This window comes from Staurois parvus, unplaced genomic scaffold (assembly GCF_062004578.1).
Source record: "Staurois parvus isolate SC_StPar_1 unplaced genomic scaffold, SC_StPar_1.0 ptg000570l, whole genome shotgun sequence".
NCBI lineage: Eukaryota > Metazoa > Chordata > Amphibia > Anura > Ranidae > Staurois > Staurois parvus.
Genome location: NW_028318366.1, coordinates 1806760 through 1825723, shown reverse-complemented (window position 1 = coordinate 1825723; position 18964 = coordinate 1806760). Strand labels below are relative to the sequence as shown.

The following is an 18964-nucleotide window of genomic DNA, read 5'->3' as shown; positions in this document are numbered from 1 at the left end:
CCTGTGTGAGATCTTTTATGCACGTTAAGTTTGGATTTGAAATGGAAACCCTTCCCGCACTCAGTACAGGAGAAGCTCTTTCCTGTTGGAAGGCCGGCCCGGTCCCGCACAGTCTGAGGTTCCTCAGGATACGAGGAATCCGATGGTCCATCTACACTGGGTGGTGCCGGATGAACATTGGAGGGAGCCGGGTTTTCTCCTGGACTATACTGTGTGATGTCCTCATCTTCTACTTTCCAGTCTGGAGACAAAGTGAGACAATCCTCGGAGGTTTTCATCATCTCCCGGCCATGGACTAAAATACAAAGACAAAGAGGATTACTAGACAGGAGCTGATTGGTTCCCCCAAACCAGGACTCCGCCCACATCAGGCAGCTTGGTCTCTGAGGAGCTTACAATTCCACCCTCAAGGGAACTAGGAAATGGCTCCTCTGATCTCCTACCAGGTCATTTCTTTATTCATGGACTTTAGTCAGAGAGTGAGGAAACAACCAGAACTGATACATAAATTGTGTCTGCAGCACAGAGAAGGAAGATTATCCGAGAGAAATCCAGGAATACAGGACGGGGAACACAGCTCAGGAAAGTGACCAGGGGATTACAGGCTGATATCACCCAGTCCCCGCCCTACTCTGGACCAATCAGTGAGCAGTATGGGTGGAGGAATGGATTTAGTGTTCATGACCCACCTGTGCTGATCTCTGTAGGAGTGTCCTCCTCTATAAATATCCCCGTTATTCCATCCTCCTCCATAGATTGCTGATCATCCCTCACATACGCCTCTTCTTCTGCTTTAACCTCAACTTTTATATATTCACCCTAAATCAAGAAAATGAGAAATTCAACATAATATATAAATATAAGCTAACATTAAAAATCCATGTTCAAGATGCTCTGTCCAACCAACCATGTAACAGTGAGGGATGGTGTGACCTTCCTGTGTGGAATCCCGGGAATACAGAGGACGGGGACATCTCTCTGGTGGGTTCCTGGTATTAGGTGGCTCCATCATATCCTTGTGTCCTTCTGAAAACTCCTCCATCACTCCATACTCCTCATCCTCCTCTTTATACTCTTCTTTAACCTCAGCTTTAGGATCTCTCAGGTTTCCACTCTGAATATATAATAAAAATGCCATCAATGGTAACAATGCAGATAATGTACAGATCCTAATGATACTGTCAGTGATTGTCACTCATCTACCTGATGATGGTGAGGGATGGTGTGACCTTCCTGTGTGGAATCCCGGGAATACAGAGGACGGGGACATCTCTCTGGTGGGTTCCTGTAGCTGGATGACTCCACCATGGTATCCTGGTACAGATCTTTGTGTCCTTTTAGAAGCTCTGGCTCCTCCATCCCCCCATCCTCATCCTCCTCTTTTATCTCTTCTTTAACCTCAACTTTAGGATCTCTCAGGTTTCCACTCTGAATATATAATAAAAATGACATCAATGGTAACAATGCAGATAATGTACAGATCCTAATGATACTATCAGTGATTGGATAATATCCCAGAATTCCCGGCACCGCTCACCTCTCCTGTAAGCAGCTCCATCATCTTCTTGGTGACTTCTAGAATCTTCTGCATGTTGTGTCTCTCAGGGTTTAGGGAGTCACATGGAGGCACTGTGATGGTCATATGATCACCTGACTTCAGAAGAGGAAATCTCTGTATTGAGGAACCAATAGAAACATTGTGTTATACTTCCAGAATCCTCCTCACCTCTCCGGTCAGGTCTGTGTTTATTAATAGAGATAAGAGTGATGTCATGTGATCTCCCAGAATCCTCCTCACCTCTCCGGTCAGGTCTGTGTTTTATTAATAGAGATGAGAGTGATGTCATGTGACATCCCAGAATCCTCCTCACCTCTCCGGTCAGGTCTGTGTGTTATTAATAGAGATAAGAGTGATGTCATGTGACCTCCCAGAATCCTCCTCACCTCTCCGGTCAGCAGGTAGATGATCTCCAGGGTGAGGTTTAGTATCTTCTCAGTCATGTGACTCCGGTCCTCCTCCATCCTCATTGGTGCCATCATGTGATCTATACAGGTCTCCTTGTAGACGGATAACTTTGGGAAATGAAAGTAAGAATGATTTGGATGGTATTGGTCACACAATAATAGGATGTGGATGTGAGGGGGGAATAGGAGGGTTGCTGGACATTTAAGGATTACTCCCCCCATGGGAAGACATTTATTTTGGACTGTTTATTGTGTACTACAATTTTGAGGTCCGGGGCCCCTTTTCTCTGTTGGGTTTGTTTGGTCTGCTGAACTGGTTTGATGAGTATTAGATCTGCAGACAAGGAATGATAAATCTGATCCTTCCTATGACTAGTCTGCTCTGAGGCAGTGCTGTGAGGTCAATGTCGGCTCATCATGCAGGGATGGTCACTTTACATCACCCGACGCCCGGGACATGTAGTTCTGGGGGCCGGGCAAGTATTGTTTTTATTCTTTATCCCTGCTGAGGGCAAGCCGCAGGGCTCTCCTTTCAGGTGCCAACCTCTGCCACCCCATGTGTGTGAAGCTCTCCTATACCTACTATGCTTCCCCGGCTCTGCTTGCCCATCTGTGGGCCCGGGTCAGCGGGTGTCGGAGGGTAGAGGGGACGGAGGAGAGCGGACATGTTCACTCCCTTCTTGTCCTGACCCAGAAGTGACGTTATGACAGATTTCCCGACCATCGAGGCCGGCAAAGAATGTAATGCGGTGCGATGTGCACTACATTACATCCAATGGAGTACAGGGGAGACATTGGGGGTCTTTTAGACCCTGGATGTCTCAATAAAGAGAACCTCTCATCAAAAGTCATCTCATAGAGGACTTTGTCCCCTTAAGTAAAAATGTTTTTTTTTTTAATTGTAAAGAATCAAAGTTACACCCAAGTATATAACTCCTCCCCTTAAAAAATTTTTAGGCTCCCCCACCCCCACATATATGCACACCCAAATGTAAGAGCACACGCTGGAGCGCCTACACGTGATAACATTGATTGTGATACACGTTACATATCGCCGGTCACACCAGAATGAGAAGATAATTCTAGGAGCAGACCTCCTCCGTACTCTATACTGATGACCTAGAAGGGGCTATAAATGTGTCCCCTATAGATAATACCGGGACTAAAGGTTGTCACCATTTCAGCACACACAACTTAAGGTTTGACATGTTGGATATCTATTTACTCGCTGCAACCTCGGCTTTTATATTATTACACATAAATGGGTCATTTATTGCTTTTTTGTGCCCTGAAATTAACTTAAGTGTATTTTTTACAGAAATTTGGCATTTCCTAGACTTTGTGATAATATTTTCTGACATAAAAAAATAGAACTGCCGCTATTTTATTCTCTAAAGTCTCTACTTTCAGAAAATCAATATTTTGGGGGTTTTGTGTCATCTTCAGGATAAAATGATTTTTTAAACATGCAAAAAATGCAAAAATGGCTCTGGGAGTGAAAGGGATAAAAGATAAGCCGGACACTCCCCTTTCCTGAGGAGCAGCCAATCGGTTATCATTACACTTCAAGGTCACTCCCCTCCCTGCTAGTCCCCGGGTGCGGTTCTGGAGACAGGCGGGGGAGGGGAGGAGGAGATAAACAGCGCAATGTTACACGTATTACACATTTAAGTTGTTATAAAGCCCCTTTAATTTTTTAAAGCCCCCAACATTCCTAAAAGAGTCTCAGATTTATATACATTTTCTGTTACAAAGGAATGTTTCCTTCCCCCTGAGCAGCAATGTAAGGGGCTCTATGCTCCATACTCCTGACCCCGGCACTCCATCATTGTGTTGGCTGCATAGTGTAATGATTGCCCATTGGCTGCCTGTGTAGTGTCATCATTGCCCTTTGTAGGCCATGTATGGTCAGGATGGTCCTTGTCTTGTCTATTTATTGTCAGTGCTGTTTGTTTAGAGGACCATATTACTAGAATTTATCTCCACAATGAGGAGAATGTTCCGGCCCCAGAAGTGGGGGGATGTTCTGCCCCTGAAGGGGTTCATCTGGGTTCCCACACTATATATGTGTGTATCATCATCTGCTGGAGATAAAAGACGCACAGTGACTATGGAGGAAGAGGATGGACGTGACTATGGAGGAAGAGGACGGACGTGACTACGGAGGAAGAGGACGGACGTGACTATGGAGGAAGAGGACGAACGTGACTATGGAGGAAGAGGACGGACATGACTATGGAGGAAGAGGACGGACGTGACTATGGAGGAAGAGGACGGACGTGACTATGGAGGAAGAGGACGGACATGACTATGGAGGAAGAGGACGGACATGACTATGGAGGAAGAGGACGGGCATGACTATGGAGGAAGAGGATGGACATGACTATAGAAGAGGACAGATATGACTATGAAGGAAGAGGACAGACATGACTATGGAGGAAGAGGACGGACATGACTATGGAGGAAGAGGACGGGCATGACTATGGAGGAAGAGGATGGACATGACTATAGAAGAGGACAGATATGACTATGAAGGAAGAGGACGGACATGACTATGGAGGAAGAGGATGGGCATGACTATGGAGGAAGAGGATGGACATGACTATCGAAGAGGATATGACTATGGAGGAAGAGGATGGACATGTCTATGGAGGAAGAGGACGGACATGACTATGAAGGAAGAGGACAGACATGACTATGGAGGAAGAGGACGGACATGACTATGGAGGAAGAGGACGGGCATGACTATGGAGGAAGAGGATGGACATGACTATAGAAGAGGACAGATATGACTATGAAGGAAGAGGACGGACATGACTATGGAGGAAGAGGATGGGCATGACTATGGAGGAAGAGGATGGACATGACTATCGAAGAGGATATGACTATGGAGGAAGAGGATGGACATGTCTATGGAGGAAGAGGACGGACATGACTATGGAGGAAGAGGACGGACATGATCGGGGGTTACTGGGTGTAAATAAAATATAACATCTTATTACCTCTGCTGCCATGTCCACCAACGTCTCCTCTCTGTGTCCTGTCTGTACCTGACATCACTTCCTGTCTGTACCTGACATCACTTCCTGTCCTCATGCCATAGAGACTTCCTGTGTGAGTATAGGTGAGATCCCCACCTTGTGGAGTTCAGAGGAACTGCAGCCCCGAGATCCATCCCATAATCCCCCTTCCTGTATAATATGTACCTTACAGGGATACTACGGGAGATGAAAAGTGTGTAATGGCATCACCTGTATAGTATTTAGGAGCAGAGTCTGTATAATCTTTGTGATCAGGACAAGATCTCTAACAAGCACTAGTGCCTCCACTCAATTGGGGCTTGTGGATAACAAGTGAAATCCCAACTGAGAAATGTATCATCCACATAGACAGTAATCCACACAGCATTGTATATGACAGTCCATGTATTGGAGAAATCACATTCAGTGACCATCCAACATAAAGTATCTTCCATACAGGAACAGTAAAGCATTAACAGTGTTTTCTGCATCTCTCAGTGAGGGGAGGCTGCAACACTGACAGTCTGAGTTCTCTCTCCCCCCAGGAAATCCACACTTCCCTCCTTTTCACAAGTCTCTCTCTGATGATCTCATCCTCAGTGCCCAGAAAGCATAGCAGCCATATTGGAAAAGGGCAAAACAAACACTGCATAATAGAAGTATACACTGGAAAATGGGCAAAGAATATATCACATCACTACATTCTCCCCCTGCTGAAAATCCTTCCAACGTGGCAATACACATAAAACAACTACAAAATATAGCAAGTTATAATCGTTGTCACCTTCTGCAGACCACTTCTCCAGAAGCAATCTATTACAGAGATTAGCTGCAAAGAAAACATGGTTAGTAACAAATAGGCATCATGCTAACCAGTCTAGAATGGGCTGTAATGTCCATCAGAACATGAGGTTGTACAGCATAGTTCTGTACAGCACAGCAGGGTCTTCCCAAGGTGCCATTAGTAAACATTGGTGGAGGTCATCGAACAGGATCTCCTCTCATCAAGCCCTCAGGCATTAGTCCAGATAAATCTGGGGGGGCTGCACTAGTGGGAAAAATTGGTGCTCCAATCATGCCTGGAACTGTAGGCACAAAGGTTTGGGCTGTTGGTTCAAAAGCAGGAGTGGTTGGGTTCAGACCTCCCCTCTGAGGAAGACCCCCATTAGTAATAGGTGAAGGAGCCTGTACAGGAGACTCTGGTGGAGGTGTAAACCAGTCATTGTCATCACACTGTCCTCCACTGTCTGCACAAGGCACATCATTAGAATCTGTAGCAATATCAGGTTGGGGCTCCTCATCCTCAGTAGCAACTTGTGGTACTGGAAGCAAGTGATTCCTATGCCAGGCTTTGATCTGATCCTCAGGTCCTCGAATCCGGTAGACTGGAATTCTAGGCAGTTTTTCTATAACTTCAAACAACTAATTTCTCCAGCCATCAGCTAACTTATGTTTGGCTGAGGGTCCCAAATTGCGAAGAAGCACTTTATCATCAGGTTGTAAGTCTTTGTAACGAACTTTGGCATCTAAGCGTCTTTTATTGGCAGCATTTATTTTTGCAGCATTTTCCTCAGCCATTCCATAGGCCTCTTGTAAACTATGTGTGAGTCGTGCCACATACTGGTAGTGATTTCTATGTTCCAGTCCATCGGTAGACACATGCAACTGAATGTCAATAGGCAGACGGGCTTCTCTCCCAAACATGAGAAAATAAGGAGAGAGACCAGTTGACTCATGTCTGGTACAATTCTAGGCATGTACCATAGCTCCAACATGTCGGCTCCAGGTTTGTTTAGCACCATTAGGGAGGGTACCCAACATATTCAACAAGGTACGATTGAAACGCTCAGGGAGAGCATCACCCTCTGGATGATAAGGCGTGGTTCGGCTCTTGTCCATGTTAAGCAATGTTATCAGCTCTTTAACCCCTTGACCTCCAGAGGATTTACCCCCCTTAATGACCACGCCTCTTTTTACTACTCGGCGCTGCACTAATTCAACTGATAATTGCGCGGTCATGCAATGCTGCACCTAAACAAAATTTACGTCCTTTTTTTCACACAAATAGAGCTTTCTTTCGGTGGTGTTTGATCACCTTTTTACTTTCAGCTATAAAAAATATAGTAAACTCAAAGTTAGTTATAAATTTAGGCCAAAATGTATTCTGCTCCATGTTTTTGGTTAAAAAATCCCAATAAGTGTATATTGATTGCTTTGTGTGAAAGTTATAGCGTCTACAAACTATGGGAGAGATAATGGAATTTACAGCTTTTACTTTCTGACTGCCCATCACATTTCTTGAGGTGCTAAAATATCAGAATAGTACAAACACCCTCAAATGACCCCTTTTTGGAAATTAGACACCCTAAGCTATCTGCTGAGAGGCATATTGAGTCCATGGAAGATTTATTTTTTTCCACAAGTTTCTGGAAAATGACAAAAATTTATTTATTTTTTTTACACAAAGTTGTCATTTAAATGATTTATTTCTCGCACAAGCCATGGGTATATGTGGAATTACACCCCAAAATACATTCTGCTACTTCTACTGAGTATGAGGATACCACATGTGAGAGACTTTTTGGGAGCCTAGCCACATACAGGAGCCTGAAAGCCAATGACCACTTTGAAAGCCTGAAGGTGCGTAACTTTCTCATTACACTGCCTCACTACCTATCACAGTTTCGGAGGCCCTGAAATGCCAGGATAGCACCAAACCCCCCCCAAATGACCCCTTTCTGGAAAGTAGACACCCCAAGGAATTTAAAAAGAGGCATGGTGAGTATTTTGAAGATCTCATTTTTTTCTCACAAGGTTTTGAAATATAAAAAAAATAGAAAAAATATGTTTTTGTTTTTTTTCTTCATTTTCCAAAAACTTGTGGCAACAAATGAGATCTGCAAAATACTTACCGTGCTTTTTATCAAATTCCTTGGGGCGTCTACTTTCCAAAAAGGGGTAATTTGGGGGGGTTAGGTGCTATCCTGGCATTTCATGGCCTCCGAAACTGTGATAGGTAGTCAGGAAGTGTAATGAGGAAGTGTAAAGCCCTTTAAAAGCCTGAAGGTGCTTATTGGATTTTGGGGTCCTGTACTTGGCTATACTGCCAAAACGTCTCACACAAGTGGTACCCCCATACTCGGGAGAAGTAGCAAAATGTGTTTTGGGGAGTAATTCCACATATACCCATGGCATGTGTGAGCAGTGAATCATTTAAGTGACAATTTTGTGTAAAAAAATATATATATTTATTTTTGTCATTTTCCAAAAACTTGTGGTAAAAAAATAAATTCTTCTATTGATTCAACATGCCTCTCAGCAAATAGTTTGGGGTGACTACTTTACAAAAAGGTGTCATTTTGGGGGGTGGGGTCATTTTATGCCCAGCATTAGAAGTTTATGCCACACATCATTCACTCTTCTAGCCACCTGAAGACCAAGCCTTTTTGTTCACATGAAAAAAATCTGTATTTTTTGCTAGGAAATTAATTTAAACCCCCAAACATTATATATATTTTTTAAAGCAGACACCCTAGTGAATAAAATGGTGAGTACTACAATTTTTTATGGCACATAGTACTCGTGCAGCGAGTTTTTAAAAGCAATTTTTAAAAAAAAAATACACTTTTTTTACTTTTAATGCACAAAAACACAATATATTGGCCAATTGTTTGGTAAAATATAAAGGATAATGATATGCCGAGTAAATAGATACCAAACATGACATGCTTTAAAACTGCGCATTCCCCGTTCAATGGCGACAAACTGCAAACATTTTTAATATCCATAGGCAGCACTTTAAAAGCCACCATTTTAGATTTACAGAGGAGGTCTAGTGTTAGAATTACTGCCCCTGATCTGACGTTCACGGCAATACCTCACATGCATTTTTTTTAATCACTTTTAATGCTATAACAGGGAATGCAAATATCCCCTATAACCTCAATGGACATTGTAATATTCTTTTTTGAGAAATCTGGGGTCTATCAGACTCTGCATCTCTCCTCTGCCCTTACATTATCTAATCAAACCAAGATCGGTGATCAGATGCTTTTCCAATTCACAAATGGCGCTGTTTATATCCTGCGAAACTGAAGTGATGAAATGCTCGTAGCTTCCGAATTCTTAGATTATAGAGATGATTGGCGCCACTCTGGTCTCCAATCAGCTCTATGGTCAGCTGTCAAAAACACCGGCTGCATTTTCAGGTTTCCCTGATGGCACGGGACTGCCCGAGAAGGCCGTGGAAGGCAGCGGGGGAGGGGGGACATCATATCCCGCTGCTTGTAAAAGCAATCCTGCAGCTAATTAGCCGCTAGGATTGCTTTCACATAAAAGCTGATCGCCGGCTGAAAAAAACAACACCAGGATGAGTTCTGCAGCTGTAGGCATCATCCTGGTATAACCATTCAAAGTCCAGGGATGTACCAGTACATCGCTGGTTCTTGTTGGGTATATATACTATGTTCTTTTTTTTCATATGCAGCCTGTGGACTGAATGAAAAAAGAGAAGAAATCTCTAGCAGAAAAAGTGTGTGGTATGCCCACCATTAGAATATACCACCCTGCATCCACCCACTTCTAATGGTGGGCACACATTAGGTCACACGGTGCCACATGAGCCAGTTCCAAGATTGAACAAATGTCTAAATAGTGGCACGCTTGAATAAAAATTGTCCACGTATAAGTGGTACCCCATATGGAGATATGATGACACCAAGTCCCAAACTATCTTGTCACTGCTCCCCATGTAGTCTGGGCATCTGGGGGGCTCCACGTGACTATCTTTTCCCTCATAAATCCGAAACTTATAAGTATAGCCTGATATCCTCTCACAGGTCTTCTACATCTTGACCCCATATCTGGCACGCTTGCAGGGGAGAAATTGTTTGAATGCAAGGCGGCCAGAAAAATGAATGAGGGACTCATCAACGCAGATGTTTTGCTGGGGAGTATAGACACCTGCAAATTTTAGGTTAAGGTGATTTGCGAGGGGGTGAATTTTGTAGAGCCGGTCAAATTCAGGGTCACCTCAAGGATGACAGAGTGTATTGTCATTGAAATACATAAAACACATTATACTCTCATATCTATGCCTGGCCATGGCAGCAGAGAACACGGCATATGATGAATGGGGTCTGTGGACCAATACAACCGCAATTCATTTCTTTTAGTAATGCCCATGTTGAGGGTTAGGACCAAAAAAATGTAAATTTGAAAACCATAATAAGTTTCCATGCGAATGGTCTGGAAAGGTTTGAATTTGGGTTGGTGGCGATAAATTGTTGTGCATATAAACTGCTTTGATCCACAATCAACGCATACAGATATTCTGTGAAAAACAGCTCCAAAAATCAAGGAGGTATGTGAAAGACCAAGATGTACTAGACCGCTGGTACTCGCCAGTTCACCAAAAGGTAGCGTGGCACTAGTACTGGCACTCTGCTGCATATGAGAGTCATCAAAATTTACCGGCAAGTGCTAACAGAGATCAGGCCTGATTCTGCGACCATACATTTGTGTGCAATGTATCAAGTGACAGTGACGTACTGACACTGCATTTGCTGGGGGAGAAGGGGGGGTAAGCGTAGGGGCTAAACGCAGGTGTTGGCAGGTGCCGGGGCTGATCCCACTAATGCTGCACTTTTGGGGACGCTATACTAATGTGAACGCTGGTATAGTGCTGATCTGATCAAAGATATTGACCCGTTCAGACACTATACTAGCATTGGAGGTTTATTGTACATGAGTGTGCTCCTGGCAATCAAGGGGTTAAATGTGATGACTGGTGTACTGATGGGCAATCTGACGCTATCTGGGAGGGGTGTGAAAACCATGGGAGTGCAAATCACGTATATATATATATGTGATTTTGCGTACCCATACCGCCCTGTAGTAGTATTTCTGCTGTAGGGTGGTCAGGAAGTGGTTACAGAAGATGTTTGTGTTACGGCGCTGCGTTACTTTAACGGACAATTGCACGGTCATGCAACACTGCACCCAAATTAAATTTACATCCTTTTTTTCCCACAAATTGAGCTTTCTTTCGGTGGTATTTGATTGCCTGTGCGTTTTTAATTTTTTGCGCTTTAAAAAAAAAGGCTGACAATTTTTAGAAAAAAAAACAATATTTTGGACTTTTTGCTATAAAACATGTCCAGTAAAAAATATAAAAAAAATAAATTTTGTTACAAATTTTGTCCAAAATGCATTCTGCGACATGTCTCTGCTAAAAAAATATCCCAATATGTGTAAATTAATTGGTTTACATGAAAGTTATAGCATTTACAAATGGCGGGAAAGATACTGGGATTTTTAATTTTTTTTATACTAATAATGGCGGCGATCAGCAACATATGGCGGTGATCAGTGACTTATGGCGGCAATCAGCGACTTATGGCGGCAATCAGCGACTTATGGCGGCAATCAGTGACTTATGGCGGTGATCAGCAACTTATGGCAGGACTGCGGCGTACGTTTTGACACTGGGGGGGAACTGACTTGGGGTCACTGACATCCCCAGTGACACCAATACAGTGATCAGTGAAAAAAAAACCCACTGACACTGTACTAATGGCACTGGGGAGGAAGGGGTTAACATTTTTAGGGTTTACTGTGTGAGGGGAGTGTTTTACTAGGGGGCGGGGGTGTGTGCTGGACGGGGGCAGGCTGATCAAGAGAGAAAAACTCTTCTCTCCCTCTTCAGCTTGTCACGAGCTGTCAGGGAACTGACACAGAGCAGGGCTGAGTGTAAACAATGCAGCCCTGCTCTCTGTCAGCGATCACCGTGAATCGCGGGGAAGCGGCCGGTAATGACCGGCTGTGACCCGGCGGCAGAGACCCGCTGCTGACACCCGCGGGACAGGTAGGGCGGGCACGCGCCTCACATGCGCCCCCTACCTGTTTTGCAAAAACACGTTTTAAAACGTGGTTTGTGCAGCCGTGCCGCCCTGCAAACGTACATATGCAGTGGCTGAGGATGAAGAGGTTAAAGAGTCCCTAAAAATGAGAAACAATGGCTGTGAGATGACAGAGCTGAATTCTTTAAGGCCCCGTGGGTGTCTGCCATCCGGTCCACGGGCTTTATTCACCTTTATTCTGTCTAAATATTTCTGGATCATATCAATTGTGAGCCAATGTGGATCATCTGGGGGGTGTCAGTACCACCCCCCATTATCGACAAGAGCCCCCCACGCTCCTTTGTATACACAGAGCTGAAGAAGGGATTTCATACATTGTCCTTCTCTTTGTCCCCAGTCACCCCCTCTAGATGGTTCTGTAAAGGGCCTACATGCTGGGACCGGACCTTTCTACTATTCATAGATTGGAGGAATGTTTTGGGGTCGTCCTGATAGCTTTCTGTTGTTCGTTTTCAATTTTTGCTCCTTTATTTCCTTTTTGCATCTTCTGTTCTATTCTTTGTAATGTGTAAACGATGATCGCGTTCCTTCATTGTTATATTTAATAAAAGCTCTTTTCTTATTATCTATCGCTTTTGTAACTTTGGCCGTAAGCCACATAGGTTGGATTTGTAGCCTTTTATACTTGTTGCCCATGGGAATATATTTTGCAGTGTGGTCACATACAGACTTTTTGAAGAACTCCCATTTCTGTGTTGTGTTCATCAATGCCAATATTCCCTCCCAGTCTAAGTCTTGGAGAGCAGCTCTCAGCCTTGGAAAATTAACTCTCTTAAAGTTGAGCATTTTTATTTTCCCCGTATGTGCTCACTGTTTACAGCTAACAATAAATGAAATCATGTTATGGTCACTGCTACCCAGATGTTCTTTTATATGGACATTCGTAATAAGCTCTGCATGGTTGGAGATGACCATGTCCAGCAGAGCATTATTCCTAGTTGGGGCCTCTATGAACTGCACCATAAAATTGTCCTGTAGTAGGTTTATACATTTTTTTTGCCCTTTAACTGTTCCTGCAGTACCATTACTCCAGTCACTTTCTGGGTAGTTACCATCCCCCATTATTATCACTGTCCCAGCCCTTTCCATCTGTGGGAGGAGCTGAGTCTCCACCTCCTCATTAACACTGGGAGGCCTATAACAAACTCCAATGATGACCTTTGTAGTACGCCCCCCATGTGCAGTTCCACCCATAATACTTCAGCCTCATCACACTCTCCATCAACTAGGTCCTCTTTCACACTCGCTCTGAGATCACTTCTCACATAGAGACAGACACCACCACCTTTCCTATTTCCTCCGTCTCTCCGAAAGAGAACCTAGCCAGGAATATGAATGGCCCAGTCATGTGAGGAATGAAGCCAAGATTCAGCAATACCAATTCAATCCTAGTTCTCTTCATGCACCAAACCTTCCAACTCACCGATTGTGCTGGGCAGACTTCTGGCAGTGGGGAACAAACACTTTCATTCACTGACACCTTGTTCACACGGTTTTTGTGTAATTTTTATTTTCATACAAATGGTACCAATTCCACTGGTTGTTTATAACATGGGAACCTTCTTACCATCTGCCATAGTCCTCCCCCATCTTTCCCCATTCCAACCCCAATAAGTACTGACCCCTGTCTGATCTGTCTTCCCCATTATAATCCCAGATGTACAGGAAGACAGGACTTTAGTGAGGAACATTTCCCTCACTCAGGACAGGAATGTGGCTTCTCCCCCGTGTGAGATCTTTGATGTGGGTAAACATGGGACTTCTGTGAAAAACATTTCCCACACTCAGGACAAGAATATGGCTTCGCCCCCGTGTGAGATCTTTTATGTGTGTAAAGATGGGACTTCTGTGAAAAACATTTCTCGCACTCAGGACAGGAATATGGCTTCTCTCCAATGTGAGATCTCTGATGTCTGTAAAGATAGGACTTATCTGAAAAACATTTTAAGCACTCAGAACAAGAATACGGCTTCTCCCCCGTGTGAGTTCTTTGATGTGTGTAAAGACTGGACTTTACTGAAAAACATTTCCCACACTCAGGACATGAATATGGCTTCTCCCCCGTGTGAGTTCTTTGATGTCTGTAAAGTCTGGCCTTCTCTGAAAAACATTTCCCACACTCAGGACAGGAATATGGCTTCTCCCCCGTGTGAGATCTCTGATGTGTATAAAGACTGCACTTCACTGAAAAAGATTTCCCACACTCAGGACAAGAATATGGCTTCACCCCCGTGTGAGTTCTTTGATGTGTGCAAAGTCTGGCCTTCTCTGAAAAAGATTTCCCACACTCAGGACAGGAATATGGCTTCTCCCCCGTGTGAGTTCTTTGATGTATGTGAAAACTGGACTTCACTGAAAAACTTTTCCCACACTCAGGACAGGAATACGGCTTCTCCCCCGTGTGAGTTCTTTGATGTGTGTGAAAACTAGACTTCACTGAAAAACATTTTCCGCACTCTGTACAGAAATACGGCTTCTCTCCTGTGTGAGATCTTTTATGCCTATTAAGAACAGCTTTAGAACAGAACCTCTTCCCGCACTCAGTACAGGAGAAGCTCTTCCCTGTTGGAAGGCTGGCCCGGTCCCACACAGTCTGAGGTTCCTCAGGATCCGAGGAATCCGATGGTCCATCTACACTGGGTGGTGCCGGATGGACATTGGAGGGAGCCAGGTTTTCTCCTAGACTATACTGTGTGATGTCCTCATCTTCTACTTTCCAGTCTGGAGACAAAGTGAGACAATCCTCTGAGGTTTTCCTCATCTCCCGGCCATGGACTAAAATACAAAGACAAAGAGGATTACTAGACAGGAGCTGATTGGTTCCCCCAAACCAGGACTCCGCCCACATCAGGCAGCTTGGTCTCTGAGGGGCTTACAATTCCCCCCTCAAGGGAACTAGGAAATGGCTCCTCTGATCTCCTACCAGGTCATTTCTTTATTCATGGACCTTAGTCAGAGAGTGAGGAAACAACCAGAACTGTCTTTTATAGGAGGGACAGTGATGAGGGGATTATAGGACGAGGGTCCCCACCCCCTCTATCACTCATCGCCATCTTCCCAACACAAGAAGTACTGCACTTCCTTATTTAGTCCATGATTTAGTCATGAAGAACAGCAGGGCTGAGCCCCACCAGGGGTCAGAGAGTGAGGATGGGGGAGAACAACCAAGATGGACTGATCCTGAAGACCACCATCATTGGGGTATTGACTCCTCCCTCATTATCACTGTTTAAGGGTCCAAAGTTGGAGGATGTTATCACATTATTATCACCATGTAAAAGTCTGTGCTCCAATCACATCATCCGATATAAAATGTCCAGCGGGTAAGAAATGGGTGTAACAAAAGAGAATCCATATCATGTTGTCATGGAAATTTTCTACTTACAGGTTGAAATTTAAATGTGTCATATATTAGTGTTATACAAATCCACCACCACAAACGATTGAATGAACTCACCAGAGCTATTTGCTGGTCAAATTATAAACCAGCAACAGCGCTTGTGCTCTGGGAGCGATGAATAATGATGTCCAATTAGTAGATGTAGTAATACTCAATCACTTTCCAAGTAATCAATAATAGTAAGCAGCCTGAGGAATACTATATCCCGATCATAGAAAATACTCTGCAGCCAAAGGATCTCATGGGAAATTTCTCCACTCCATTTCATACCTCCATATATACATGCAGCACACTCAGGAACAAAGAAGAGAACATAATGGTGCTGTACGTTTTTACCATTTATCTATTTAATAAAAAAAGCTCATAAAAAACTCACAAACAAGGTGTCCAGACAGACACCAGCTTAAACTGCAATGCTCAACAGAGGTGGGGTACAAATACCGCTCACCACGGATCACCTCCACCGAACAATGGACAAGGAGCGTTCTGACATCGAGTAGGCCACGCCCAACGCGTTTCGTCACCACGTCATCAAGGGGCGGTACAGATGGAAACATCAGATGGCTCATACAAATACCGCTGTACATTTACATAATGCTAATGACCCGCCAATCACCGCGGCGCTGTCTCACTCCACCACCGCTCGATAATTCAGGTCATTAGAACTCTCCATTCAGTCCGCTCCACACAAATGTAGATAGGATGAATAAATGGCTGAATCCAAACCTTTGTGTGTCTGACCCTCCACAGTGAAACGCTACTGAAGGGCCACCCACACAAACATACAAAAATTCAATACATTTTATCGTGTGTATGGCTCTCCCCCACTCGTAACAACATTAAAGGGCCATACACACAACTTAAAGCATCACTCTTCTCATAAAGAAAAAATATATATCAAATATATATAAGAAATAGTCATTAATATACACACAAAAGGAAGGGAATAGACAACCTAATTCCTATTTCCCCTGCATGTAAATACTAATACAAGGAATTAATATAAAATAAAATAAAAATTAAAAATAAAAAATATATAAAAAAAACCACCATCTTCCTAAAATTATAATCTCCAAAACATATAAAATATATGTGTAGCCAGTTCCCATCCTCCAATCTCTATAGCTAGCCACTATATTTAAAAATTAGTCAAAAAACAATTCAAATCAATATCTATATTTAAACCTTTTGGTACTAAAGAATCCAGTTCATATATCCAAAACGTCTCTTTCTTGGATATTTCTTTAATCAAATCAGTACCCCTCCAATGTCTTTCTGCTCTCTCAATACCATAAAATGTCGCTAAACTTGGATCACTATTGTGTTTTCATTTGAAATGTCTTCAGACTCTGTGTTTCTCAAATCCTCTTTTTATATTATTCAAATGTTCATTTATCCTAGTTTTTAACTGTCTCCCTGTTCTTCCTATATACTGACATTGACACGGGCATTCCAAAACATATATTACATGAGAGGAATTACATGAAATAAGTTGTATCAATACTATATTCCTTTTTTGTTATATTTGAAACAAATTTCTTCCTTTTTATTTTCCCAGATCTATTAACCGTTCTACATGCTTTACATTTGTTACAATAAACAAAGCCCTTAAGATCAGGGAAGAAGGTTACTTCTTTAGGTGGATCTAAAACATTATGTACCAATTTCCTCCTTACAGATCTATTTTTCTTATAAATAAATTTAGGTCTTTCAGGAATAATCTTTTTCAGTGTCTCATCTTTTAACAAAATTGGCCAACATTTTTTAAAAATACCCTCAAACTTTTTATATTGATTATTAAAGTTGGTAATAAAGGCAATATCAAATCCATCATTTTTAATCTTTCTCTTATGAAGGCCATAGACGGGGAGAAAAACGGCCGATTTTTCTTTTAAAAAACGAAAAATCAGTCGTTCCTTCTTCGTCATCATCATCCTCTTCTTCTTCTGCTACTTCTTCATCATCATCCTCTTCTTCTACTTCATCATCATCCTCTTCTTCTTCATCATCATCATCCTCTTCTTCTTAATCATCCTCTTCTTCTTCATCATCATCATCCTCTTCTTCTTCTACTTCGTCATCATCATCCTCTTCTTCTTCTACTTCATCATCCTCTTCTTCTTCTTCCTCTTCTTCATTATCATCCTCTTCTTCTACTTCATCATCATCCTCTTCTTCATCATCATCATCATCCTCTTCTTCATCCTCCTCCTCCTCTTCTTCTTCATTTTCTTCTTCATCATCATCATCCTCTTCTTCTTCTTCTACATCATCATCCTCTTCTTCTTCGTCATCATCATCATCCTATTCTTCTTCTACTTCTTCATCATCATCATCCTCTTCATCATCATCCTCTTCTTCTTCTTCTACTACTTCTTCTTCATCATCATCCCCTTCTTCTTCTTCATCATCATCATCATCCTCTTCTTCTTCATCATCATCATCCCCTTCTTCATCATCATCCTCTTCTTCTTCATCATCATCCTCTTCTTTTTCTTCATCATCATCCTCTTCTTCTTCATCATCATCCTCTTCTTCTTCATCATCCTCTTCTTCTTCTACTACTTCTTCATCATCATCCCCTTCTTCTTCTTCATCCTCTTCTTCTTCTTCATCATCATCCTCTTCTTCATCATCATCCTCTTCTTCACCATCATCATCCTCTTCTTCACCATCATCATCCTCTTCTTCTTCTTCATCCTCTTCTTCTTCATCATCATCTTCATCCTCTTCTTCTTCTTTTTGTCTTCCTCTTGCAGGTCACGGCTCATGCGCAGATTTTTTATCGGTAAAAAATCGGCCGATTTGCCCATTATTGCCGCAAAAATCGGCCGATTGGCAAAATCGGCCGATTCTTTTCCAACTTTACCGATAAAAAAAACCGGCCAAAATACCGAAAAACGACTGAACAAATAGCCCAATAACGATCCGAAAATCGGCCGATTTTAATTTCGCCCGAAAAATCGGCCGATTTTCGACCCATCTATGGCCTGCATTAGACAGGAAACTACTTCTATCTTTTCTATCAATAACTTCCCTTTCAGCCACCAAAAAGGGTTTTTTATATCCTTTATCAATAAACCTGTCTATCAATAGATCGGTTTGGTCAACAAAATCTTTCCTTAAACTACAGTTTCTTTTAATCCTCGTAAACTGGCTCCTTGGGGTATTATATAACCATTTAGGATGGTGTCCACTAGAAACTGGAATGGAGCTGTTTTTATCAATATCTTTAACAAAAGATTTAGTATAAATCTGTCCCTCATATTTATAGAAGTTTAAATCCAGGAAATTAACCCGTTCAAAATCCTTCGTAACTGTAAACTTTAAACCAGAACAATTCTCATTAATACAATGTGGAAATACATGAAGATCTATTTCAGAGCCCCTCCAAAGCCCCTCCAGATAAATGGTAGAAACGTACGGCACCATTATGTTCTCTTCTTTGTTCCTGAGTGTGCTGCATGTATATATGGAGGTATGAAATGGAGTGGAGACATTTCCCATGAGATCCTTTGGCTGCAGAGTATTTTCTATGATCGGGATATAGTATTCCTCAGGCTGCTTCCTATTATTGATTACTTGGAAAGTGATTGAGTATTACTACATCTACTAATTGGACATCATTATTCATCGCTCCCAGAGCACAAGCGCTGTTG

General features: G+C 42.7%; 1 protein-coding gene across 1 annotated transcript in view; it reads right to left on the bottom strand.

Annotated features, from left to right (window-relative positions):
* The window catches only part of LOC149450607 (uncharacterized), a 156966-nt gene extending 142290 nt beyond the window's left edge, over nt 1-14676 (bottom strand). The window contains exon 1 of the mRNA XM_089691738.1: nt 13613-14676. Within this exon, the coding sequence (XP_089547864.1) occupies nt 13613-14666 (1054 nt within the window). The 5' untranslated portion in view covers nt 14667-14676. The remainder of the gene's footprint in view (nt 1-13612) is intronic.
* Between the last annotated feature and the right edge of the window lie 4288 nt (nt 14677-18964).